Genomic DNA, 27,983 nt, shown 5'->3' with positions numbered 1-27,983 from the left:
GGGTCCACTCTCATTCTATTCTATAGAGGCCCAACAGATCCACACCCTCTTTACACAAAGATACACAGAGTCAACACTGTCATATTCACACTCTTACGCATATACATGAAAGAACACTCACCTCAGGCAAACACACACACACACAGGCACACACTCAGATGCACACACAGCCACATACACAGCTACACAACGACCCATGCATGTGCACATACATACATATTAGGAGAGGGAGGAAATATGATAAGGAGTGAAAAAAGAGAGTAATGTGTGTGTTTGGACTCCCTAGGCTCTTAGTGACATCTCGAGTGGCATCTGTAGTAACATTAATACAGAGCTGTGCTTGGCGAATGAGCCATGCCCCCATCACTTGCATCACCGTGATGGCTGCCGGAGTGTGAGCAGCATACACCCCAGACTGGCAAGGCCATTTATATCACACAGCGGAACCATACTCTGACATTTTAAAGCTGAGTGCTCACACTTTTCCTGCTCTCTTGGGTAAAGATGACAAAAGGCAAAAAAAGAAAAATCCTTCAGAGTTGTACATATTTGACTGGGCCTGTTACAATGTATGCAGCATCAGTAATATGCTTTCTATATTAGTAGATTCACACTGATCACTTTAATAGGAACACCTGCACACCTGCTCTTTCATTTAATAATCCAATCAGGTGGCAGGAGTGAAATGCATGAATTCATGCAGTCACTGGTCAAGAACTTCAGTTATTCACATTAAACATCAGTATGTCATCTAGGTGACATTGTTAGTGGCATGGTTATTGGTGACAGGCAGCCTGGTTTGAGTAGATCACAAACTACAGCTCTCCTGGAATTTTTACATGTTTATTCTTTACACAGAATGGTGTGAACATCACCCAGTGAATGGCAGGTCTGTGGGCTAAACACCTTTTTGATGAGAGAAATCGAGAGAAGAATATCCAAATTGGTTTGAGTTGACAGGAAGGTTATGGTAACTCACACAAGCACTCTTTACAAACATGTTGAGTAGATAAAGAATCTCACACCTACAAGACACTGAATCTAGAGGCAAATAGGATCCAACATCAGAATCCCATCAGGTTTTATTCCTGTCAGCCAAGAACAGCAGTCTGAGACTACAGTGGGCATAGACTCATAGAAACTGGACAGTCTGAGGCTACAGTGGTCACAGACTCACTGAAACAGTTGTAAATTAGAAAAGCATTGCTTACACTGATAAATATCAATTTCCTCTGCATTATTTGGATAGCAGGATCAGAATTTGGCATAAACAGAATAAATCCATGGATGCCATGCGTCAGAGGTTCAGGCTGGTGGCACTAGTGCAGTTGTGTGGGGAATGATTTCTTGGAACACACTGGGCACTGTAATACCAGTTGTGCATCGTCTGAATGCCACAATCTCTTTGAGAGTTGCTACAGAGTATGAGTGTCCATTTACCCATACAATGGCTATTTCCAGCATGATAATGTGTCATGCCCCACAGCACAATTCATCTTAAAGTGGTGCAATAACCATGACTATGTGTACATCTGTGGCCTTTTCAGTGGCCAGATCTAAATCTAAAAAAGCACCTTTGAAATGTGGAAGAACATGAGATTTGCAGCTAGAAAACCTGTAGCAATTACATTATGCAATTGCAACATGTCCCAAAATCTTGAAATGTTTCCAACATATTTCCCCCCCCCCCCGATTTTTCTCCATATTTTCCATCCATCAGGTAATTCTCCCATCACACGACCAGTCACCGCAGCTTATCAAGCTTCATGCAGCATCAGTAGAGTAACACACTTAGAGGAAAGCACTATCTACCCCTTTCTGATGCATGAGCTCACAGACAGCAGAGGGTTTTCTGTGAGTTAATGGAGGTCCTTAATGGGGGTCCATTATTATGGTGTTCCTAATAAAGTGGCAAGACAGTTTGTGTATGCAATATATTACAGTATATTCAAATTCACACACTTCAAAAGAAAGAAACACACACCTGCACAAATGCGTGCATATTTATGCACACACACACACACACACACACACATATGCACACACACACACACACACACACACACACACATATGCACACGCGCACACGCACGCACACGCACACACACACGCACACGCACACACACACACATATGCACACGCGCACACACACACGCACGCACACGCGCACACACACACACACACACACACACACACACACACACACACACGCACACGCACACACCATGCTTATATCCACATGCTTGCTCAGACTGAAGAGCACAAAGAAACGTGCAAGTGAAAAAGTGATTTAAATGGATACATACTTTGATACTCACCGACATAGCGGATGCGGAACCCCTTCTTATTGGTGCCATGGTCAGCTGACCAGCGCAGCAAAAGCTGGTGGCCAGTGGTAGTGATGTTGAAAGGGGTGGAGAGGTCACCACTCAGAGTGGCCAGTGTCTGACTGTGAATGGTAGGGCCTTACAAAAAAGACAGACAAAGAGAGAAGGTTGGGGGGTGGGGGGAGCAGAGAGAGCGGGAGGGAGGCAGAGGGGGCGAGGTGGGGGGAGGCAGAGGGGTCGAGATGGGGGGAGGCAGAGAGAAGGAAAAAGCCTGAGACACAAAATTATGTAGTCACTTTGTTGAAGTGTGAAAATCAAAATAAGACCAAGATCAAATGTATAGATAAAGCTAAAAAGACTTAAAAACAAGGTCCAACATGACTACTAATAATCTGGCATGAAATATGATCTCCCAATGGATTACTATCATTTCATGTTTCATGTTTTATCTTTGCCTTTACATGGAACTTCAGTGGAGTATAAAACAGATAACCAGAGATGCTGAGATGCTAGATTCAATAAATGTACACACAGTTTATACACACAACTGCATAATTTACCAGTATCTTGAATGCTATTTCTGTTGAAAAAAATCCCCTACTAGTTCTTGACAACAACACTTTCTTTGAACCCTCTATATACTGCATTCTGCCTGCATTCACCAATCCATACAAAACAAAACATGATGATGATAGGAATGGTAAGTCCTGGTTCAAATTTAACATGATTTCTTTATCTGAACTGAGGAAACTAAAAAAGTTGTTAAAACTCTATTTTTAAATGCATTGCCTTGGGCTATCTTAATTTTTTTTTGCAATGCACACATTGACCTTAGAAACCACAACATCTGATATCATTATTTAAAGGTTTGCCACTGTAAAAGCATAAGATTACTTTTCCAGCAGTTATGTATGGCAAAGTATGTATTTTGCAGTTATGTATGACATAAGTCTGTTAGCGTTGAAGTGCTAAAAGGCATGGATTACCATCATAGACTTCAAGAATGTCATATTCCTTCTCAGTCTGAAAGAACTCAAAGTGCAGAGTGATGGTGTAGCCCTTCTCCAAGTTGATGCTCCAGGAGCACATCTGTAAGTTGGGGTAGCTGTCTGGATAGCCAGGGCTCAGGATCACACCCGTCGAGTCAAAGCGCACGTCATGAGCAGGACATTGCACTGCCATGGCAACAGAAGAGGAGCACTCACTTTCAGATATGCACTCTCCAACTCTCCAAGACAGAGCTCTCATTTCTCACCTGAACCAAACTCTTTCCATCCAGAGTACATGCATCTAGAGAAGGTCCAATAAGCATTTGTCTACATGAGTTTATCTTACATTTTGTGACTGGTGTATTTCCCTCCATCTGTTAGCAACACTTGATACAAATCATTTCACTTTGTCTCCCTTTGTTTATGTCACTTTGGAATTCTACTTTAATGGGCAAAACAAATCACTGAGCTTGTGCAGTGAGTTCACCATTCACAGGCACTCTTGTGAATCTTAGCCGAGGACAAACTCTTGCAAAGTGAGGGCCTCCCTCCCAGGGAGGCACAGTGGGCTCTAAAAGATTAATGGCAACAGCTGTTTGAGGCTCTAAACTCAGCAAGAACTGCTTCGTATGGTGCCTCCAAAACAGAGAGGAGAAAACATGACAGGGCCGACAGCCTTTCATCAGGTTCGACTTTAAGTCAGAGCTGTGGCCCACTGGGGAGTTCACCACTTCTCTACAACAGCCAATCTTAGACAAGTGAAGCTAAAAGGTTAGCTTTCCATGAAGTAAGACTCTCACATATGTAATTACATCTGTGGCTTGAGGCAATATAATACGCTCGTCTTCATCATTCCATGAAGGAGAGACAGAGTGAACTTAAGTTGGTTTTCCTGAAGGTGCAACTAGTGATTTGAAGGCTTACCTTGGCATACAGGAGGTGGGCCATCCATTTGCAGCCTCTCACCCAGTCTGCATGTAAGAATCTCACTGCCCACCAGAGTGAAGCCAGGGTGGCAGCGATAACGGCTAATATCACCTAAGAGAGGGTGAGGGAAAGTGGGACAGAATGTGTGATGATTAAGAGGCTGTTTAATTAAGAGGGGCAGCTAACTCACACTCTTTTAATAGACGCAGATGCCCCTGATATGGATGTGATATGTATTTATTAGTTTAAGGTTGAAAAGTTGATAATTGAGCTGTAAACCAGCAATGTCCACCTTCCTAATGCAGTGGCACTGTCATTCAAGAAATCCTAAAGGGAAGCTTGGGAATCATCTTCATTGCCGTCATCATCCATATAATCCAATCTAAAAATAATTCCGAGTTGGCAGCTGGCGAGCGCGAGCAGGATGATGTATGGGTGCGATTCCATGCAGAAAAGTGCACACGGACGGCCCCCTTGTCTGAACAATGGGCAAGGTGATTTTATCTCACATACTGTAATGGCCCTCTTTCTATGCCACAGATCACAAGCAAGGCTAGATATTTCTGAGGTGCAGACGAGCCTGCTGTAGGGGCTCTGCTCCAGCACTATGAATATTTCTCCACACAATGAGGGCAGGGTAGAGGCCACAGGACCAAGGGCTGCCCACCAGGCAGACAAAGGTAGTGGCAGCAAGTTTGAAACTGAGTAAACTCAAAGTGTCATTTTACACATTCTTCAAAGATGCATTATATTTGCAAGAAACCCGATAGAATCATGTTAAACAAGATAAAGCATTGATTAATTAGAAAAAGTGTTACAGTTTTTAAATGCTCAGAAGATCCGGTCAGTTGAAAGCAAGTTCTAAATTACAGACTGCTTGTGCTTTTTATATTCACCTGCTTCCTATGAAAAAGCAACCTTGGGATCAAGTGGATTGAGTGCTAGATGAGCCTTTTCTCCACAGTAAAGTTTGAAGTGGAAGAAAGAAAAAACTCCTACCGATCTCAAATTCATTATCCTCCATTAGAGCATCTGCATTAGCCACTTCTGGTGGAGGCTGGCACACTCGCAACTGGTAAGCTGTTTGTGAAGAGAAGAGGAGGCATTAGAATTTTTTATCTACTTTTATCTACTCAGCACATGCTATGATACTCGACAGCTTTACTTGTAAAATCATACAATTAACTATTTATTTATCCCAATTTCCAAAAAAGATAGAGAGAAGAGAAATGGCCAGTGAAGGAACAGAAGGAGTTAAAAATGACAAGACCAAACAGTCCTACAGAAATATGCCTGCCACCTATGGCAGGCATATCTCCCTTGGCTGGTCATTTGCATGAGGGGGTCATACAAGGTGAAACTGGGGGCTACGCTGAGCTGGCACTGAGGTAGAGCTAATGACAGGAGGCCCTGCAGAGGCAGCTAATGATGTGATTAAATACAGTGACACCACGAGGACTAGAAGGACTACTATATAAGGCCTCTGCAGGCAGGGGCTGACCACAGCCAGCTCCCAGCACTTCCACTACACACCCCAGCAGCCGCTAACATCTCCCACATGCAGGCCCAGTCCAGCAGGTGTACTGGCTAGCACAACCGCCAGCTGCACCAGCCTGGCCCAGCCACACGAGAAGTAGGCAGGGAGGGATAATCCTCAGTGCTTGGCCCCTACTGATGACACACATCTTTTCACTCACCTCTCCTCAAAATCTGCATTAGAACATGGCCAGTTTCTCCAAAGAAAGTGATTGGGGAACAGTGAGGTGCTAATGTTTGGCTCCCTCTCTCTCTGTAGACACTATCTCCAACTAAGGTGCTGCAGAATCATGGGTGAAGTGACTTGTGTATCCTGCTTCCTGCAAGCTTCTCATTCTTAGGGAGAAGCCACTTTACTCCCTTGATTGCTTTTGCATTAAATAAACATTTAGTTCTGGGATTGGAACAGAAGTTGCACCAAACATTCAGTACCAACTAGATACTGAATAAAAGAGGTATTCTAAGTCTTGTTATAAATATCGCAATAGCTAAATGCACAAAATAAGCATTGAATGACATGATGGGCAATTCACTTTCTAAGGACAGAAGTAATTCAACTTTTATTCTTGAAAAATCTATGACCAGTAGGTCAATGTTGCAATTACTACAACATAATTTCTTGCATGGTATATACAGATAAGAGCCAGTGCTGATGTTAATTACAATAAACATTGCCCTGCATAATTTGGAGTGTTAATCATTCTGGTGTTAATGGACCACATGGTCAGGACCCTGAAGCAGACCAGATGAGCTTCTGTGTGAAGATGCAACACTGGAAGTATCGGGCTGATTAAGGTGGCACTCCACAGGCTCAAGCGGAGGATATGCCAAGCTGGTGAGAGGAGCTGGAAGGTGACGAGCTGGCCTCACCTTGCCTCATCTTGCTTAATGAATTTGCTGGCTTTTAGGCTTCAGATGTTTGTGCTGAAACAACACTGCATCCTGAAACAAGCATTAAGGTGCACTTATGGGCGGGGCTTCCATGCAGCCCATTCTGTGTGCTGATGAGGGTCGCTCCTAGCCCTGCTCGGAAAACATGGAAGCGCGACAAAAAGGGTGGCTTGGCGAGCCGAGGCGGAGGATCTCATTGGCAGCCATGCACTGAAGTTCCCTATTAGCCTCCATGAGAGCCTCTTCATTTCCCTCTCTAATCAGAAAGCAAGAGCTCAGGAGGGAGGGATGCAAAAGAAACTAGACATGCTTCTTTACTCCAGCAGTGTTTCTTCTGGCTGTGAATAAAGTGACAGACTGAAGTCATTAAACCAGGGTGTCGCCTGCGATATGGACACCCAGGTGCTTTGCTGATGTCCTTTGAGATTAACTGATTAAACCAGGCCTAATAAAACTGATATGCATGCAAGCACTTTCACAAGTGCATTTAGCCCTCTTGATCATATTGTGAAGACTCTCTTCTAAGATGATTTGGGACACACTGGCGATATGTGCTGTTTAAAGCAGTAGGGAGAGGAGAGGGAAATTTCCCATGCTGCAATCTGATTAGACAAGATACGAAAAATCAGATAAAAATCTCAACTGTTAGGCTGATAGGTGATTTTTGTTGTTAAAGTCTCATTCACTCTAAGTTAAATGGAATAAAAGCAATATTTATTTAGGTAAAAACTACCTCCCTGGTTACAGAGACCTTCCTGGTTACATAACTGTAAACATAGAGCCTTTCTTTGCTACAACTGTGTATCAAAAGCTATAGAATGTATAGGCAATTTCCAACCTGGGCTTATTTCAATGAAAATAAATAACTGAAATACATTTCAAATCTGAATCACTAACGTAAATATATTGCATTTAATTAGTAAACGAAATAAAATGTCCACAGTCCATAGTGGTAACACACAGTCTGAAAAATCAGATGTATCTATAGTGTGAAAGCACAGCTGTATGTACATTGTGAATATACAGCCATATCTACAATGCATAAACACAGCTGAATCTACAGTCTGAAAATACAGCCATATCTGGGATGTATAAACACAGCTGTATCTACAGTATAGCTGGAGTGCCGTGGCTAATTGACTGGAGAACCAGTTAAGCCTTTTGCCTCTCTGATTGTGGGACTTGTTAGCTGCGACTGGCGGCCTCCGCAGGCCGAGGATCGATACAGGAGCATGTCGCATATCATAAACACAGCCAGACAGTGATCAGCCCTGGCTGCTTGCTCAGCTGCCTAATCTGTTTATGTCAATACAATCAGTGTAGGTGCCCTCTGTGCCCACTATTCACTGCTGCAGTTTGTGTGCACACCAAGTGTCTCCCACATACATGTGGACAACACGGATGAGTGCTAATCTACAAAAGTGCTGTATATCACACAATAACCATCTGTGAGTCATGTGCTTTAGCCACTTCAGAATAAGGCGGGAAAAGGATGCGGCCAATTTTGAATCTCTCACCATGGTAACTCAGCACGAAGAAGCCACTACCACTGAAGTCACTGTGGAACTTGATGAGGATCTGGTTAGAGGTACTGTAGACTGACTCCAGGGCTGTGTTCCCGCTGAACTGGCCAATCTGTGGTGAGCTTTGGTCTGGTCCATCCCTGTTACAGTGACAAATAAAAAGAGCCAAACCTTTCTTTAGGAACTAGAATAAAAGGCAAGATGACTCAAAACTGACTGGTTTCTAATTAAACTCCCACAAAACACTGCTGAAATATATAAAGGTATTCTGTAGTTATTTATCTATTATATACTATAGTACAAAGGTATATTTAAAGTAATTTATATATACCATGCAAACATATTATTATTGTTGTTGTTGTTGTTATTGTATCTTATACCATTTAGCAGAAAGAAAACAGTTTCAGAGAGCTAAGATGGTTTTTTGGCTGATGGTTAAAGGTACTTGTGCCCAGAATGTCAATTGAGACACATGGGACTACAGATTCCTGGCTCAGAGATTAATGCTGTTCAAACATAACATGACATCTGGATGCACCAGATAAGTGTAAAAATTAAGCTGGACCCCAAAGCCAAGTTGATGGTTCATGTCAGATATGGTGTGGCTTTGACTGGGGGTCCTTGCTCTGCCTGAGCAAGCACAGCAGAAACACGCTGGCATTGAAGAGGCTGCTGCTTTTTGTCCATGTACCATTTCACTGGACTAATGAGCTTGCAAATAGTCTTTTATCTAGGTCACCTCTACCACATGAGATGGCCAGTAGGTACAACACACTAAGGAGCTGACGCAGTATCCTGAGAGAGGTGAGAGATGAAGGATAGTGTGTGAGTGAGTGTTTGTGTGTGTGTGTGTGTGTGTGTGTGTGTGTGTGTGTATGTGTGTGTGTGTGTGTGTGTGCATTTGTGGCTTTCCAAACAGTTTGGGGTTTAGAGATGCTGAAACAAATAACATAAATACAATCTGAAACTGAGGGACAGCATTAAAAAAATCAGTAATGTACTCTCCACATCAGCATAAGATTCATTATTTAAAGCAACCGGTAGGGGAGAATGTGCATACAGCATTAATAAATAAAAAGACCCCCTGGAACTTCTCTTAAAAAAAGGACCTTTAATACAAGAGTGTTCCATAGACATTAATTACTGAGAGTCAAACTGGGTTTCCTTCGGTACATCATAACATACAGCATGCAACAGCAGTGTCAAGGCACTATGAAGAACAATTACTCAAAAAGCACAGCTCTTTAAACCAGCCAGCTGCATGGACCTGCAGCTGCAAGTCTAACCTAGCAACAGTCTTTCTGCACCATTCCCACAAAACAAGACATTTCCCATAATGGGCAGGTACAAATGTTACAGCTCTCTGCATGCCTAGCTATAAAACAGATTTGCATTAGTATAGAATTACAAATCTTAGGAACTGCATGGATTAAGTTGTTATTCTGCTGTATTTAATTGTTCACTTTTCATGTTGCTTTAATCATTGCCATTTCGTTGGTATTGACTTTAAAATCCTTGGAATTAGTGTTTCTGGAACCAGTTTTTCTTTAGAGATATCTATATATCTGTATGATAATAGCAACATACCAAATGAGCTATTTTCCCACAAAGCCTAATTGGTAGCTATGGTAATAACTCAGAAGTGCATCTAATTGGCAAAGCTTTTTCCTACTGGGAGAGTCAAAGCTTAGAGCAAAAGGGAATGCAAATTAGGAGGGAAATGCAAAGATTCAAAAAATTTGTTTAATTAAGCCTCCAAATGTCTGAATGTGAAAACAAAATGGAGGACATAGCTTCATGCTAGCACTTTCAGGAACAAATATTTCATGAGCAGTTTCTTAAGCTCCCATTCTCACTTTTAAAACAAAATAAAGCTTTTAGCCCAGTTCTTTAATATAGGAATTTTAATCCTATTACAGAAAGAAAATGTTGGCAGAATATCCTTTAGCAAGATCTCACTGTATCAAGGCTGGATCTTTATTTTCATAAAAATATGTAGAGATTATTTAATAATTTGTGTCACAATAACTCAGGCAAGCTGGGTGACAAACAACTTAGCTGGCAGCACTCAAGATATGTTTTAAAACATAGTTTTCCTCCTAACACACATGGGGTTGTCATGTAGGACTGCTAATAGAGTAGTATTGGATATGCCCTCAAGATACTCTGCTCTTTTCATGGAAGTCCTGTAGGCCAACAGAGACCTGCTGCTCAAATCAGGCCTGCATGTCCATTAACTCTTTTAGTCACACAATCAGTCAAATATCTCAACAGAGCTGGCCTATTTCACCATGTTTTATTAGCTGAGAGACCTGCTCTGACAATGCTGCTTGCTATCGATCACAGACTGTTGAATATTAATTGACTCTTTATTAAGTATACCATTACCATGACATATTAGTGGGATGCATTCGAGCTCTTACCACACAGTGATGTAGTCATAGATGGGTTCAGTGCTGAGGACAGTGAAGTTTATGTAGATGCCATGCCCAGGGGGAACCCTCACACTCCACACACAGTCCTGGAAGTTGGGGTACTCGGCCGGGTGTCCGGGGGAGAAGATGGTACCATTCATGGAGGTGATGTTTCCCCCGCATAAAGCTTTATAGGGGTCAGAGAAGTCAGAATGATCTTACCATTTCTTATTAAACTACAACTACAAATTAAAAGTTCTGCAAATGTAACACATTGGCCATTTACCTATAACTTCAATCTTAAGGATGGGGAAAAAGGTTGACTCATAAACCAAGGGGCAGCTGCTTTCAGCACAGGGACACATGCCAGCATTTAGCATTAAAAGAAGAGTTTTATAATATCCCTGAGGCTTATAATATCCCTGAGGTAATGAGAATTGAAACCTTAAGCATATTCCTTATGTCAGCCTATTGCTTGGAATTTCATAGATAAGGACCAAATAATGACAGATTTCATTTCTGTTTCAAATGAAAAACAGCAAGCACACAAAACTGGGGTCATTCAATTTCAAAACACAATAACTGCACTGAATGGAGCAATGCCCTCTTTTTATAGCAGACCCTGACCCTTCTGAGCACACTATTAAAAGGTAAGGTAGAGACAATTAATCAGAATGTTAGAGTCTAATGTGACATTATGGCATGGTCACCTTCACAACGTGGCACAGGGTAGTTCCAGTTGCGACTGATTCCATGAAGGCAGGTGAGAGAGATTTCCCCAATGAGAGAGTATCCTGGCAGACACTCAAAAGATATGGTCATACCAACACTGAAGTCATTTCCAATCACAATGCCGTTTCGGAAGGGTCGAGGGTCAGGACAGCTCTGCAGCTGATAAGCTGGAGATAAAAAAACAACAACAGCAGCATAAACACACAGAGTGCTATTGAGGGCTATGAGCAAAATATAACTGTACCACACTATTGTAAAGCACAAATTTCAAAGCCCTTTCATAACCCTCCTTTTTTCATCTAAACTGTAGTAATTATAGCTGAACAGTAACAGTGGTTCATGTTTATGTAAATGAACTTGAACTATGCATGAACAGTTTAGAAGTTTGTGTCCACATGACAACTAAAACCACATAAAATACAAAACTCTCCAACACCCTGGCTGTTAGCATGGAAGACGTGCTTGAAACATGTCTTTTTCACTCCTGAGACTCAGGAGGCTTAGGGGCTTTAAAAGACGAAGCACTGAATGTGTGAGACAGAATATGCTCTTCCCCTGCAGTGTCCTGCTTCATGTAATACACTCTCCCAATGAAATGTCACTTTTGTTCAGACTAAAGATGTGAACATTTACCATTTAAATGTTTAAATTAACAAGGCATGACAGCCAACAGATGATAGTGATTAAAATGAAATGAATGGTTAGAAAACTCCACATGCATGAAGTGCATGGCTTTAAAAAGATGAGCTTCATTAAAAGATCCAGCTTCTTCCCATTGTAGGTTTATTCTGTTTAAAAGAACATAAATGATGAATTACCACTATTAGGCGTTGGCTAATTTTGAGTGATATAGCCTTTCCTACTTAAGAATATGTAGCATTTCTCTGTGAAGTGGACCCTATTCAGCAAGATAAACAGAGGTGGCCCTCACCCTGGTAGGTAATATGGAATCCAGGTTTGTTCTGTGAGTAGTCACTGTGGAAGAAGAAGCTGGTCTCATGGGTGGTGCTGAACAGAGGCTCTGGAACCTGCGGCCCACTGAACCTGTCTATTACAGTACTGGTCTCTGCAGGCCCACTCCTGATTTCCAGATAATCATGGATGGCCTCGGTGGAGAAGTTCAGGAACTGCAGGTGGATCCCTAATTGAACAGACATTTAAGAATGCAATATTACATAGTTATTACACCCTCTTGAACTCTTGAGGCGTGCTTGGGAAAATAATTATGTTCTGCTTCACCACCCTGTGGTTGATTTTGTTGCAATATACTTTTATCAGTAATAAATGTCAGTAATGGATACAGTGCTTCAATTTCGATCTATATATGTTTCTAACAATGAATACAGCAAATTAACTATAAAAGGCTGCCACATTGCTAATGAACTAATAAATAAAAAGCAACAATATTCCTCATAAACCAATGATGTCCCATAAAATTTAGGCATACCAAAGCCAGTGGGTAAGGTGACAGTCCAGGTGCAGTCAAGTCCACTGGGGTAGTTACCAGGGTAGCCAGGGCTCAGAATCACACCGCTCACTTCAGTCATGGACCCCCCACACTGAGCTGTAGAGAAGAACAATGTTAATATTGAGAGAAAAGAAAGTAAAAGGCATTTTCACCTTATGTGGGTGTTAATAATTATGTAATACATTGTGTGCTTCTTATCTGTTGACATTCATAAAAGAGTGTTTTATAACTAGCATGACTTATAAAAGACAATCAGTGCCAAACACCATGATTGTGTTGATCTCAATCAGCAGACCTTCCATTCATCAGTCACTGCTATCCTTTACTCAGTTCCCAACTGAATCACAAACTGTACATAATACAAAGATATAGTCTTGAGGATGATTCACAAAGCATTTGCCATACATTTCTGTACCATTAGATAACAGCTATTCATAGAGGCCTGGCAGGCTTCAGACAAATGGAATACAGCTCATCCATCATAGTAACAGATCAATTTCCTCCAGCTGGGACATTAGCATTGTCACGGTATGGCCCCTCCCCCCTCAAGTCTGTGTGTGCGCGTCTGTGTGTATGCACGCGCCTGAGTGTCTGTATTGCCACACCCTCTTGTGTCGTTCACCTGATCCCTGTTGTGTGTAATTGTCATGCGTGAATATAAGTCTCGCTTTGTATCATCAAAGTTGTCGGTGTTTGATCCAAGTAATCTGTGTTAAGATGTGTATGTTTCTTGTGTAAATAAAATGTATGTTTATGTTCGACATGTCTCGTCCCTGCATCCTGCTTAACCCTTGTCCATCACAGAAACACCAACCTACCGAGGATGCCTGGGAAAGGCAAAAAGAAGAAGGAAAAGAAGGGAAGTCAACGCCCTCCCACAGCACATGCAGCGAAGTCTCCCGTGGTCTTGGGCACCCTCCTGACTCCAGGTGCAGATCCAGGTGTGGAAGCAGGGGAGGCGTATGGAACCCCGGCAGGCAACCTGGACTGGTACAACGACTTCCAGTACTCGGAGTCGGACTCTGTGGACTCATACTGTCCAGTGGAGAGGCCTTCCCTCATCCTGGCCTTGCTCCAAGGAACTACCGGGAGGGAGGAACCCGCTGAACAATTTTGGGGGGGCCCTGTGTACAGCCCGGGATCGGACATTGCAGAGTGCTATGGGGAACAGCCGGACCAAGAGGACCGGTACTCGGAGATGGACTCTGCTGGGTCCTATGACCCATGCCTGGACGTGTATAGGGGCTACACGGATTACGGAGAGACAGAGGAGTGCAGTGACATCTGTCTGTGGTCGGAAAGGGGTTCCAATCGTGAGGAGGAATCTCCAATGGAGGTAGAAGAAGACCCTCATAGGCATCTTCCCTCTCACGATGATGCCAAAAGCTCACAGAGCAAGGATCCTCCAGCACCTAAGGCTCCGCCCAGGGCACGCTGCCCAGGAGCGAGCAGGCTAAACTGGTTGGCTAGCAGGGAGGCGTCGTCGTCGCATGAGCACACTCCCCCCCTTAAGGCGAAGAGCCCTAGAGTACATGCGCCTATGCCGAAGCCTCGGGAAGGCAAAAAAGCAGAGGCACCAGTACCCGCACCAGAACTGGGCAACACAGTTGGTGCGTGTCCCGACACCCATGTGCAGAAACCAGGACAGTCGACATGAGGGACACTCCCCGCCAGGCTGGTTGGTCTCCGACCCAGCCAACGACTGGGGGACTGGCTGGAGTTCCTCCCCCCTTCCCCGGACTAGTGAATATGTGTGGTGTTGTTCATGTGCCTGTCCCTGTTACCGTGTCTGTCCCGATTACACTAAATGTACCGGTCGCTTTGTTCCCCTTTGTGTCTGTGCCTGTTAGTGTGTGCGTCCCTGTCTGTCACCGTCTTGGTCCCTGTCCTTCCCCCCACTACCCTGTTGCGCTGGCCCGTGGCGAGTTGTGTGGTCCTCCAACGTCACCTTTTGCTGTTGGTCTTGGGGCCCGGTAGGCTGGCGCACCGGGAGTTGTGCCCTTGAGGGGGGGCTCTGTCACGGTACGGCCCCTCCCTCCTCAAGTCTGGGTGTGCGCGTCTGTGTGTGTGCGCGTCTGTGTGTCTGTATTGCCACACCCTCTCGTGTCTTTCACCTGATCCCTGTTGTATGTAATTGTCATGCGTGTATATAAGTCTCGTTTTGTATCGTCAAAGTTGTTGGTGTTTGATCCAAGTAGTCTGTATTAAGATGTATATGTTTCATGTGTAAATAAAATGTATATTTATGTTCGGCCTGCCTCATCCCTGCATCCTGCTTAACCCTTGTCTGTCACAAGCATAGCCCTCCATTTTTTTACATCTTGCTTATTCTCAGGCAAGCCTAATGCTAACTAGCTGGGAGGCAAGTCCAGATCCTGACACCTTAAAGCAGGGTGGTGAAGTGTTAAACAGGAACAAATAGAACAGCTACTTGCTGGGTTCTGATTGAATTCTGATATAAATTACAATTTTTTTGCTGCTTTTTGTTTTGTACTTAGAAGATCCAAAAACTACTGACATCATCGATGTGACAGTGAAGGATTTGCCCAAAAGGAAAGCAGTGAAATTTCCTGCTACAATAAAAGGCTTATCAGAGTCAAAAAGTTCCATCCGAGAGGGATAACTTTGGCAGAGGCCAAGATAGGGGGTATGAGTGCACATCTCAGTAATGAAAGCACACCTCCAAAGGAATGAAAGCCTAGAGGGAATCAGACAGGACAAGGGACAAAAGACAATCAGACACGTGCCTAGAGAACCGAAAAGATAAACAAGGCATCCTTGATCAGCCACAAACTTTTCAAAAGCATCCACTGGGTGCAGAACAGAGAGGGAAGTGGTCTCATAGGAAGACCCTGCTATGCACATGCAATGCTCCAGGAACAGGGGAAGGCTTGATGGCATCTGAGAGTGAAAACTCTGGTACATCAAATCAACAGCAAAACAAAATCTCAATTTAGTATCCCATGTGAAGCAGCATGAAATCAAGAGCTTTCAGAGTAGATAAACACAAACACTCACATGCATACACTCACACTAACACACAGGCACACACAGGCACACACAGGCGCACACAGGCGCACACACACACACACACACACACACACACACACACACACACACACACACACACACACACACACACACACACACACAGAGCTGGCCCTTGTTAGTTTTCTTTGTTTTTGCCTGTAAAACTGGACTTGAAGACTCACAAAAGATCAGCGGAGGGAATAGAAATGGCCACACCCAGCTCCCACGAGGAGAGGAGCCTGGCACTCCTTTACCCTACAAATCCATTATAGTGAATATGATCAGCTTCATTATTTTTGTTTACCCCTCTTTGCACATGCTAATGCTCTAGTCCATCAGGTGCCGTATGCCAGGCAGCGTGTAAAGCTGTCACGATTCCAGTCCAACTCCCCTGCACCTTGAAGCGCATGCAGCTGTCACTGATCATTTATACATTCTGTCTCCATAAATGTTTACATTTATCTCTAAAGAAAATTCCTTGGTCTCTCATGCCATCTGCTCATCATACTATTTCTGGTGGTTATCATTATCATTTTGATACTTTTAATTAATTTGGATTAATTCAACTCTGTGGGCTGTTTGTCTGGAAATGTATTAAGTCAAAACTTGGATTAGAGTTCACTTTTAGAGGGGATTCTCTGGTGAAAATTGCCTAACATTAGAGTTCATCTAAAACCTGCCATGGGTCTGATTTATTTGCAGTTCCTCTAGTGTTTAAAAAAAGAAAAAAAATGTATATGAATATTTCCTGCAAAAACCTGCCAATGGAGAAAAGTACATAATGAATTTTAAGTGGTATGTGCTTTTTTGGGCTGTTGAGAATTAGCTCTGCTAGCTTCCATTATGATTTAAAACAGCCTTGAAAAAAGATGAGAGGATAATCTTTCACTCACTTGGAGCATTTTGTCAGTCTACCCAAGGATAACATTAACCTCATTTATTTCAGTAAAACCCACTCCATGTAACCTACTCAGTCATCAAGAAAAAATGTTTTTGGTTATTTGTGTGATTACATTAATGTATATTATATTTGATCCACCTCAGAGATACACAAGAGCTTATCTGAGCTGAACAGCAAACAGTTGGAAATAAGCATTAAAAAAAATTAATCTAGCGGGATTCTGCGACTGTTTTTATTAAAGGCATGAGGAGTCAGCCGAGCGCTTAATTATTGAGCCAGCCACTTCAGCAATTTCAGCTTCAATGTGGCTTAAACAATTAGCATGAGAAAGACAAATAAAACACATCTCAGCCATGCGATGAGACTTCCCATAAAAAAGGCCACAAGAGTAAACAGCAGACCATCAACTACAATGTTCTTCAGTGGATCACACAGAAACTCTGACATACTCTGCATTTAAGGCCAAAAACCAAGGATACAGTGGAGGTATAAAAGTGTGTCCCAATAAAGCCAACATTACACTGAAACTCCTTTTTATGGGATCTTGTAATGTATCACAACCAAGAATCTGGACATGACCAGTTTACTAAAATATAAAAAACCTCCAGCCAGCAAGTGGCTTAGGCGGAGGGGCCTCAAAAACTTACAAAGGAGCAAGATTTTTAGATAGAGATTAAGTCTGCTCTTAGAGAAAATTTCAATGTCAGTGTCAGTCAGTGATTTAAGACTGAGTTGGACTGTTATATATATAATTGACCCGTGGAGTTAAATTAATTAAATATTAATTAAATATCCATACCAAGGCAGAGTGGTACAGGGTAATTCCACCTCCTCACTGGCCCAGGCATACAAGTTATGTGAGCATTTCCCTGTTGGAAAACAACAGAAAATGAATATTATAAAAATAATATTACATTTTCACCAATTTACACTTGAAATTTGTATTGAATAAAACAAAACGTTTAAGTGATTATGACCCATGTGGCAGTAGCCTTATGAAAATGTGAAAAACTGTATAATTACCTGTAAAGAATATCCTTGCTCACAATGGAACATAACTACATCTCCCACCATATAACGATCTCCCACTTTAATCCCATATGTAGGGGTCTGAGGCTCCGGGCAGGAATCAAGACCAATTGCTATGGACACATGAAATGATCTCAAACTGAAATCACCACTGAACAGTAGTGATAGTTATGGTAACAATTCATGAGTGTTAGGCAACTACTTAGGGATGGTCTCTGGACTTGAATTAAGCCTAGATTTGAGTTAAATTGTACATTCAGTGGGGACTGTAAATCAGTGACTGGAAAACTGGCTTTTAAGTGCAGCATTAGCACAGGCTGCTATTCCCATTGTACTGCAGTGCCTTTGAGGATATGAGGACATTCATAGCCTCCAAACACTGAGGTGCTGTTCTCCAGATTATTTTATAGACACAAATACAGACGCCAGGCAGGTTTTTGTGTAGAACAGGTGTGGTCCAACATCATCCTGCAGCCAGATTATGTGGCCAACTTCTGGGGTAAAATTAGGGGCCTTGGCTCACCTGTGCCATTTCCATGCATTTTAGTACATGCCAGAAGGGCCTGAGGGAGTGAAGCTAGGCCAAGGCACTGCCACTAGCTGTTATATCATGAAAAAACATGTCCTTAAATGTTCTACTAATGGAAATCCATGAGGGAGCAGATGACCATGTATTTCCAGGTCAAATCACCTTATGAGAGACGAGGCTTGAATAATTTTGGTTAAAGAAAAAAACTGGATTGGTCAAGAAAAACATACAAATGTAAATTAAAGGAAGACATGCAGCTTCGCCTCGACGTCACACGACTGGTCTGACAATCATTGTCCCTTTTGCACACTGATACATGACAATGTGGGAAAGTTGCATCCCAAATAATTTGCAGGTAAGGTTTTTATTTATTTATTTAGTTGTTCTATGGTAAAAATCACAAGCCAACAGTGATGAGCACTGTCTCTACAGCAGCCTAGCTCTTCAATAAGCAATGAATTTGGGGGATTTCAGTGGGAGGCATGAAACTGCTCTCTGATTGTACCTGTGTACTCCAGATGGAAGCCTGCTGCTGACACACTGATGTCTGATACAAAGTTCAGGTAAAGGTTGTTAGATGTGCTGTTCAGCAGCTGTGGTATGGTTGTCCCTGAAACAGAAGCAATAGCAATATATCCTTCTTCCTTTAATGTATTTTATAAGACAGCACTTATAGGGTAACAAAAGTTGAAATTCTTTAAAGGCTGTTAAAGATGCTAAAGGCTGTTAAAGATGAAGGTTAAACCTCTTTACTGCTAAATTCAGGCACAAATCAAACAATAGTAAGATACTACTGTGTTGATAAATTCTGCAGTGAACAAGCAGATATTTTTACTTACAAGATCCATTATAAAGTTACCAGAACAAAAATAACTCAGCATAGCAAAATCATACAAACCCATTCATGAACTTACACAAAAATGGTTTCCCCTATGGTAGAATTTCTACTACAACTTAAATGGATCTAATTGGTCATAAATGCATATCTAAATGGACCTTGTTAATTTATGGATATATCTTGTTAAAATGTCACTTGGTAGCAGACCTCTTCCTACTTATGCAGTTATCCACAGAGTGGTACAGTCTCCTGTGCTGTTCCACCACCACTCTGTCCATCTCTCTATTGCTGCCTATTGTTCTAAGACTTGTCCAGGCAGTGGTAGAAGAGTGAAAGCCAGTACTGTCCTCCCAGCCAGTAAAAGATGCATATCCAACATCCCTGGCTAATCACTGGCTCCAGTGGCTGCTTGGCACCAACATGCCTCTGTTGTTTGTTAGCAAAAGCCACACTAATCAATGGGCCATAGGTGGCACACAGAAGCTCCATCATAAAGGGGCAGTGGCTGTTTGTTATAATCTAATTTTACTTGCCATTGAAAATTAGCCAGTACTGGCACATTTAGCTTTGAATCGATAAACATGCAGTGCCCCTGACCTATATACAACAAATCAACAAACTAACAAACAAAATGAACAAAGAAATAAATAAATGAATAAATAAGCCTGCCAAAACAACATTCTGCACTTTTTTTTAGTCTTCAGCTGTCTGTAAAATGTTCAGTTCTTAAAATAGTCACTTAATGAGACGAAGTTTGTTTAGATGGGAACCCTGAGAACAAATGGGTAAGGATCACTTCATCTTAACTTCTGAAATCAATCTTGGCTATCATTTGGTTCCCCTATTTAATAACACATTATTAAATAATCATGGCAAAGATCAAAATGATTTGCTTAAAACAGACACAACCACACATAACTGTAGCATGGAAGTCATGGGCCCACTTGAAAACACTGTAAGAGCAGTAAAAATGACAAGACCCATGTTGCATGGTACTTGATGTGATGATGTTCACCTTGTTATTCTTACCTGAATAACTGCCCAATCTGGGGGCATTATTGTCACCTCCATCATAGAAATCCAGAGAATCCCAATTGTGCTCAGTGGCAAAACTCACAACTTGGATCTAGGTTAAAAATATTTAAAAATAATATTAACATCTGTTAAGCTGCTTTGTGACAACATCTATTATAAAAAGTGCTATATAAATAAATTTGACTTGACTTGACTAGTGAATGCAACTGTCAATAGCAATTGACATTTCATCACACAAGACAGATGAGGCCCTGAGGAAAAAAACCCAAAAGAACCCCACCTTTCTATAATTCAATAAAATTAAACCAAATGAAAAGTGAAAAGATCAAGCTAAAAAACAATTTATTTCATTTGTTAATTAAATATTTGCTTCACACATAATTAATCAGATATTAAGATTTCCATTTACTGACATTTTCACTTTTACTGTGATGAGGCCCCTAATATCCAAATTTCATTTGAGGGACTTCAAACAGGCTCCTTCACTCACTTGTATCCCAGCTCCCTCAGGCACTGAAACCTTCCACACACAGTTGAGGTTATTGTCATAAGGCTCAGGGTAACCTGGGGACAGAATGGTGCCCTTTCGTGCTGTCAGAATCCCTCCACACGGCACTGCCAAGGCAAACCCCCCCGCAGAGAGACATGATCAGAGCATGAAATAATACTACATGAAGCCTGGACACAGAGCAAGCATGCACAAGCTCCATCCTGGTTGCTTCCTGCCCAGACGCATGCTGCTTTGGATGAGGACTTGGAGCAAACCATATGACATGACAAACCATATTACATGACAAATCGTATCACATGACAAATTTATATTAAATATTAATTTTAGTAAAATAAGTAAAGTAAGTAAGTAAAGAGTAACTAAAGTAAAATAAAGTATTTGATCTACAGGCATAAATCTATTAACTCATAAAACAAAGTTCTGTCCCACCTAATGTCAAAGTGTGATGGAATTTTGCTTATTCATTTTTGTAAGATAGACATATATTTCAAACATTGAAAATCTAAAAAAACTAGTTTATATAAAAATAGAAGCAAACATATCTAAAATGTTCTATGTCAATTTTCTAAGTTTCTTCTATATTTTTAGGATTTTCTTTGGTCCACTGAAGAAAAGTACAAAGAAACCAAATACAAGAGAGTGAGTGGCATGTGCCTTTCTCTCTGAGGGGAAGCCAGGTTAAGTCATTATCTGTTTGTTGAATGCCTGCCATCTATTGTCTTGTGCATCTTGAAGTGGTAAAGTGTATCAAAGGTGTGGGCTGCTATCTATCACTGCCAGAACATATCTCTCTTTTTTATCCCCAGCCTGGGTATTATATGATCTGTCAAGGATAAGGGGCTAATCTAGAGGTCAAAGCCAATCACTTTGTTTAAGCAGTTAAGAGCATGTATAGGCTGATATCAGAAAGAGAGAGAGAGAGAGAGAGAGAGAGAGAGAGAGAGAGAGAGAGAGAGAGAAAGAGAAGTCAGAGATGGGGAATGCTAAAGGAAGAGGAACATAAAAATACAAAGAGAGAGTATATGTAAGAAAAGGATGTAAGAAAAGGAAAGAGAGGCAAAAAGATAGATAAAGAGAGAAATAGAGGGAATGAGAGAGAGAAAAGACAGGAAGACAGGAAGAGGAGTTGAGATATGAAGGAGGGCTCAATATATCTGTTCCAGATGCTTTAATTATTAAAAAACCCACTTCATAGCAATTTCAGACTCATTCATTTTTTAAAGCTGATATATAGAATGCAGCATGTGCCCAGGTAATCAAGATTTCATATTTCTGCCCTTTTGGTTGGAAAACATCAGGAAAAGGAGTAAAACAAAGCAAGGCCAGGCATGTACTATGTTGTGAGAATACCAGAACACAGCAGAAATACTGCTACAGTGCTGCAGACATGGATCCACTCACTATGGATAAACAACAAGTCAGAGACAGTGAGTGAGGGAAAAGAAAATGGGAAGAGAAAGAAAAAGAGAAAAAATAGCATTTTGTCTACATTTGCCCATTTGTCAGGCTTTGCCCTTCTGACACTGTGCTCTTTAGACCTGCCTGAGTGCATGGCTCAGGAAAGCACCATGCCTGTGCCTGTCTGCATTAAAGGATTGTGGTGTTCTCAAATCCCATACCCCTTTACTCCCATCGTGCCCACCCTCAGCCTGCTTCTGTCTGCTAACTCACGCAGCTCAGCTAATTAAACCACTTCACCTCTGAGAAAGAAACTGGCAACCCCCAGCTGCCAAAATGTCTCTTTTGAGGGCTCCTGTTCTCTCTTCGTCATGCTATAATGAACTTTCTTGTCAGTCTCTTCTCATGTGGCACGACTGTTGGGAGGTGCATGAATGGTGCGAGACTAACCTACACAGGTGGGCAGGGTGTCATTCCACTGGGCCAGAGCGTCTGGCACGGTCTCACAGCGAATGGCAGAGGAGCCGTGCAGCATGTAGCCGGGGCTGCACTCGAACGTCACGCTGGAGCCAACGGCGAAGTCGTTGCCGATTCGACGGCCGAAGCGTGGCTCGGGCACAGAGCTGCACTGTGTTGCGCTGGTACGTGGCACAGCTGTGAAGAACAGCATAAGAAGAACATTATCACTCATCTAAATACCCTTAGAACCTAATTTCAGTACTGTGGAAATAGTGTAAGTCAGTTGTGTAGTGAAAGAAGTACTAAGAGAGTTCAATATGTTCTCATTAGACTTATAGTCCTCAATATGATTATATTAAGTGATTGTGTTATAGACACTTGTCAACAGAATAAATGAGAGGAGCCTTCTAACTAGTATCTAGATGTTGTGGTTAAAGTTTATAAGTTTAATAATAAGATGGCAAAAGCATAATTTCACTAGTCAGTCCTCATGTGCAGAGGGGTGGATACAGACAGGTGACATTTTTGCTCTATCCAAGTACAACTCTAGCAGACATTCAGTATTTCTGATGGCTGGGTTCACATGTTTTGGGAGCTGGGATAGAGAGAAAATGTGGGGTTCCCACACTGGGTTGGCAAACACTGACCTAGAGCTCGATATGGATGATAAGAGGCCAGCCTGCATTCTAGCTCCTTGCTTCTACTATGGCCTAATGTTTTCAGACAGAAATCCTTTTTAGCTATGGTGAGAATAACACTTACTGGAGCTGGGACCTCTGCAAGGTGCAATAACTACATGAAACTAACTATTCTGTATAGCTCTATTAAAACACTGCCTTTGGATAGTCAAGCCTGATAAATAAAAGTTTTTTGAAACACTGAAGCAGTAAATATGATACACTTATGAAAAATGCCTAAATGTAAATAATTCAAACATGCTTTTAAATTATTCTTCACAAAAATACTGCATTTGAACATATTTGAAAACATTTAAACAGTGAGTGGGAAGTTTCAGCTTTGCTGAAATTCTTTTTAGAAAATGTTAACCTGTGACTCCCACACCAGGTCCATACTGGCTGGTTGAATTTGCTGAAGCAGTGCAATTAATAGTGCATAGTCCATCTTTCACAATGGCCAGTTATAATGGATAATTCTTCCACTAAATCAATCAGTTTGTCATTTAAACCTTGTAAACGGAACTTGAGTAACAGATGGACTCATTCACGCTTCCAGAATCACAGGTCCATTAAAAACATTAAAATGTGTTTGTTTGGCCATTCATTAAATAAGGGATAGATTAGCACTTTGAGTGGTGCTTATTCTCTAGCCACACCACCAGCTGAGTCACTGGTGACCAGAGAGTAATGGTTAAAAGCATTCCAGAGCACATCAGAGAGGTGAAAGAAGAAACCCAAAGAAGGCTAAAGCATGCAGAAGTACTGAAGTGCTTCAGGTCATGCTGTCTCCATGATAAAAAACTTGTGTGGGTCTTTGAAGAGAGTTAGGACGAAAGATTTAAGGGGGAAAGTCTGTCTCCCTTAAACTGGATGTGGAACTGGAATTATATATGACTGGAATTAAATTCAAATCATACTCAGACACTGATTTACAATGAAGCTTGATCATGTTTAGGTTAATAAGCAGATCTGAAATGGTTGCCAAGCATAGCAGAAAAAAAATCCCACTTTCACACTTTCAACAATACTATGTAATGCTTTTTAATTATTAGTATAGTCATCATCAACAGTTAGCGGATGAAACCCTTACAGAGCTCCTAGGTTCCGTAGACTCCAAATGTATGACTGTTTCTGGGAAAGCTGTCCTGTCCTGAACAATGATATGTTTCAAGACAAGCAATGTTTCAAACTTACACAATGACTCATGGTAAATCTATACCACACAGTAAACAGCACACCACTTTGTACCAAATGGAATCAATTTTGCCACTTACTGGCAGCTGGGTTATTCTAAAATAAGGCACTGACATTTTAAAATACTTTATTAATAATTCTGGAATTCCACTTAGCTGTAAAATTTAAAGAAGATTATATTGATAGTTTCTCAAACAACTGCACATAAAGGAAGTGTAACTGTTATGGTTGGCCCCTCCCAGCATCCCTGTCTCAACGGTATCCCTGTCTTGTGTCATTGTTTCATTTTCTCCATTCCTTGTTTTGGTTTTGGCTTTCTCATTTGCATCACCTGTTCATTGTTAGGCTTCATTACCTTGTGAACATATACCCTGTGTTTTCTGTCCTTCTTTGCTGGTCATTGTTAATCCATGCCTCAGTGTTTGCTATATGTAGCTGTTTTCTAGCCTCTGTGTTTTCACGCTGCCTGTATTTTTTGTACGTAGCCAGTATTCTGGGTTTTTCTGTGTTAGCCTCTCTATTTATCCTTTTGCTTTTTGTGTTTTGCTTTAAACTATGTGTTCCCATACTCTCTGTGTTGGGTCTGTGATCCTGGACCGTGACTATAACTCTGAATATGGATTTGTCCCTAATAAATCTTGGTTTTTTCAGCTTATGTGTCCACCTCCCATTCACTCCACATTACAGTAAGGCCTAAAATCTCCTCCATTCACTTCTACTGTTCTACACATAGCACAACATACCATACTATAAATATCAAACAAAATGTAATTAGTGCAATAGAAAAAAACATGAAAAAACAAAACTCAATTAGGTAAACACACATAGAAATTAATAGCAGTAAATGCAAACCAATTGATTTTGCAGTCACTTTGTATAAAGTAACATAATTTGTATTAAATCTACACAGCAGCTTAAAAATCTAGCAGTTTTAAAATGACAATTCCATGTGTGCTGCAGTAATGCCAGCTGTTTGTTGTTTAGGGCTTTCTGTGCTGTGATTATGCGGAAATACAGCTACAGACTCTTGGTTATGGAGAAGAGCCAAGTGGCTGTCCTGAAGTATGCTTCTTTGGCATTTACACGAAGAATGTTTTACACGTGTCAAAAAGGGCAAGCCACACTGACTTGGTTCTTTGCCATATGTAAATAGTAATATGCTGTTTATTTTTGAAAAGTTATACTGACCTTGGTACACAAAGTGAAAGCCTTTGGCAGTTTCTGGTCCAACTGTCGTAAACTTGATAGTTATCTGGTTTCCAGTACTCAAGGGCAATGACTCCCCTAGAAGAGAGAAAAGGAAAACAAACCCAGGTCAAAGGCAGTAGCATTATGACATCATTATGAGATCATTATAAGATCATTATGAGACCTCTGCCCTTGGAGGTGTGGTGTCCCTCAGCCCCCAGAGGTCTTATGTTGCACTAAACAGTGGTCCTAGTGTAGCCTGAAACCAATAGATTTGATCACCACTTTCGCTAGACTGTCTTTAGTCTTTTCTTGGCACTTTTTTCCCCCTCATAGAATTCTGTATTTGCAAAGTATATTAAGCAGACAAAAAAGCTTAGATAAACATTGTCTGTCTCATTGATCTGCCCTGAAGTACTATTGTTTCAATCAATGGAACTAACTGCTTTTCATTTGTTAAGCCACTGAGAAGAAAAGGACAGAGAAAATAAGCCATTTCCGCTTAGTCTCACCCTGCCATAACATCACCCAGGCATAACTTCTTCACTGTGACCCAGAGCACGGCAACAAGATACTTACATCTTATTAGGTTCTGTGGCAGGGCAGGTAAAACAAATGCCATCAGAAACTTTACAGATTTAGAAAAGCAGTCATTGTGGATCTTTTGAAACCTTCAAATGCTTTTGAGTGGCAATGATGACATTTCAGCCAGAGAGATGTCACTGGCATTAAACTTGTTCCAATGTGAAAAGAGCAAGCGAATGTCTGATGGTTCCTGTGAGTTAGCTTTACCTGAGTGGGAGCCAGAGAGGGAAGACAGCAGAGAAGACTGCTGTGTTGGCCCATCGTAGATGTCGACCACATCGTTCAGTGATGTCTGAAACAGGACAAACTGGCCGAACAGAACTGCAATACACATACAAAAACATACGAATAAGGTTAAAACCGTGTGGTAAAAAGGCTTACATATGCTCTCCAAGACTTTCTCTCTTAAAAAGGAGTTGTATATGCAATTTTATACTGATCATTTGCCTTCTATTTTACAATATGTTAACAACTATTATTAAATCATTATTCTATATTAAAACATAATAAACACAATTTTATTAAAATCCTCTTAATTGCCTCAGTGAAATACCTTTTTATTGTGCGATTGTGACTTTAAGAGAGCTAGCATGCTGAACCAGGGCCCTTCTGTAAACACTTTGATCGCACCATAACCAAGTGAGAGAAAATCATTACCATCCTACTCAGTAGTATTACAGATTATTTGTACTACACATATCTCCAAGTTCTGCTTTACCAAACGTTGGTGGAACTGTTTCCTAAGATGAAAATACAGAATGTAAGGAATTTGTTGAATGTCCAGTGCTGAAGATGCCATGGTGAAATTTGGTATTGTTACAGATGTGATGATGAAATTAAAGGAAAAATATATTTAAGAGCTCTCAAGACTGTTACTTGATTAAGAGTGGTCAAAATCAGTTCTGGTCATTGATGTTATTTAAGTAATTTAGCAAAGGCCTACCAGAAAAGCAAGGTTTATATGTTTTCAATATTACACATTTATTAAACCTTAACCTTAAATCGTGTATTCCCATATATACTTATCCACTGTGTGTTAGCAGTGAGCCATTGCCGAAGTGCTGCGTTCACACATGTGCTAGGTACTTATTGAATATGTGAGTGAGGCAGCAGGGGTTTAAGATGGAGCCCTGCATGCACTCAGGGCAGTCTACACTGTGGTGGGCTTGCAAATGCTGGTTTGGAACTCATGCACAAACCAAGCAAATTATATGGTACTCTGAGCAAATTATATGGGAATTGGGGAAAAATATCTGTATCGGTTATATCTGCTGGTCTTATGCACATTGACTTGTGCTGAACTAGAAACACAATATATCACATTTCACTAATTTGAGTTAATTGATGGATAGTACCAATATAATCCTATAGACAGAAGTTATTATTTGTGTGGTAACAGCACCTTAATTACTAACAACTGCAAGATAATTAACATCAGAAAGTGTACAAGAATCTGTCACTTTGCATTCTGTTGAACAGATGTTGCAACATCTTCCACTGTGTAAATAGAGAGTGATCACATACACACAAACACAAACAGACACACACACACACACACACACACACACACACACACACACACACACACACACACACACACACACACACACACACACACACAAATGAAAAAAGCTCATAGAAGAGTTATTCATAGAAGAAGGTGAAGGGTACTTTCAGAGTGTGGATATGTGCACTACCTGTGCACATAGTGTCCTAATGGATAACATCTACTATTTGGGGAGCAGGGACATGTGGGAGTGTACAAACCAGGCAGTTATTGATGCTGGTTTTACCCACCAGTT

The 27,983-nt window shown here is 41.3% G+C and overlaps 1 protein-coding gene across 5 annotated transcripts in view; it reads right to left on the bottom strand.

Moving 5' to 3' along the window:
- Window positions 1-27,983, bottom strand: part of csmd3b (CUB and Sushi multiple domains 3b) — a 313,558-nt gene that overhangs the window by 43,738 nt on the left and 241,837 nt on the right. For 3 of the 5 annotated variants that reach the window (XM_027011676.2, XM_035529342.1, XM_035529341.1), the window contains 17 exons: window positions 26,389-26,502; window positions 25,597-25,692; window positions 22,529-22,732; window positions 20,660-20,784; window positions 20,164-20,260; window positions 18,802-18,906; window positions 17,762-17,880; window positions 17,538-17,607; window positions 12,787-12,903; window positions 12,271-12,480; window positions 11,318-11,506; window positions 10,617-10,794; window positions 8,188-8,333; window positions 5,243-5,323; window positions 4,241-4,354; window positions 3,314-3,502; window positions 2,307-2,465 (listed from right to left, as the gene is read on the bottom strand). In XM_027011676.2, the coding sequence (XP_026867477.2) occupies window positions 2,307-2,465; window positions 3,314-3,502; window positions 4,241-4,354; window positions 5,243-5,323; window positions 8,188-8,333; window positions 10,617-10,794; window positions 11,318-11,506; window positions 12,271-12,480; window positions 12,787-12,903; window positions 17,538-17,607; window positions 17,762-17,880; window positions 18,802-18,906; window positions 20,164-20,260; window positions 20,660-20,784; window positions 22,529-22,732; window positions 25,597-25,692; window positions 26,389-26,502 (2,313 nt within the window). The remainder of the gene's footprint in view (window positions 1-2,306; window positions 2,466-3,313; window positions 3,503-4,240; window positions 4,355-5,242; window positions 5,324-8,187; window positions 8,334-10,616; window positions 10,795-11,317; window positions 11,507-12,270; window positions 12,481-12,786; window positions 12,904-17,537; window positions 17,608-17,761; window positions 17,881-18,801; window positions 18,907-20,163; window positions 20,261-20,659; window positions 20,785-22,528; window positions 22,733-25,596; window positions 25,693-26,388; window positions 26,503-27,983) is intronic. The other 2 variants (XM_027011678.2, XM_035529343.1) reach the window with 1 other exon arrangement.

This window comes from Electrophorus electricus, chromosome 8 (assembly GCF_013358815.1).
Source record: "Electrophorus electricus isolate fEleEle1 chromosome 8, fEleEle1.pri, whole genome shotgun sequence".
Taxonomy (NCBI): Eukaryota; Metazoa; Chordata; class Actinopteri; order Gymnotiformes; family Gymnotidae; genus Electrophorus; species Electrophorus electricus.
This window is presented reverse-complemented; position numbering and strand designations above follow the sequence as displayed.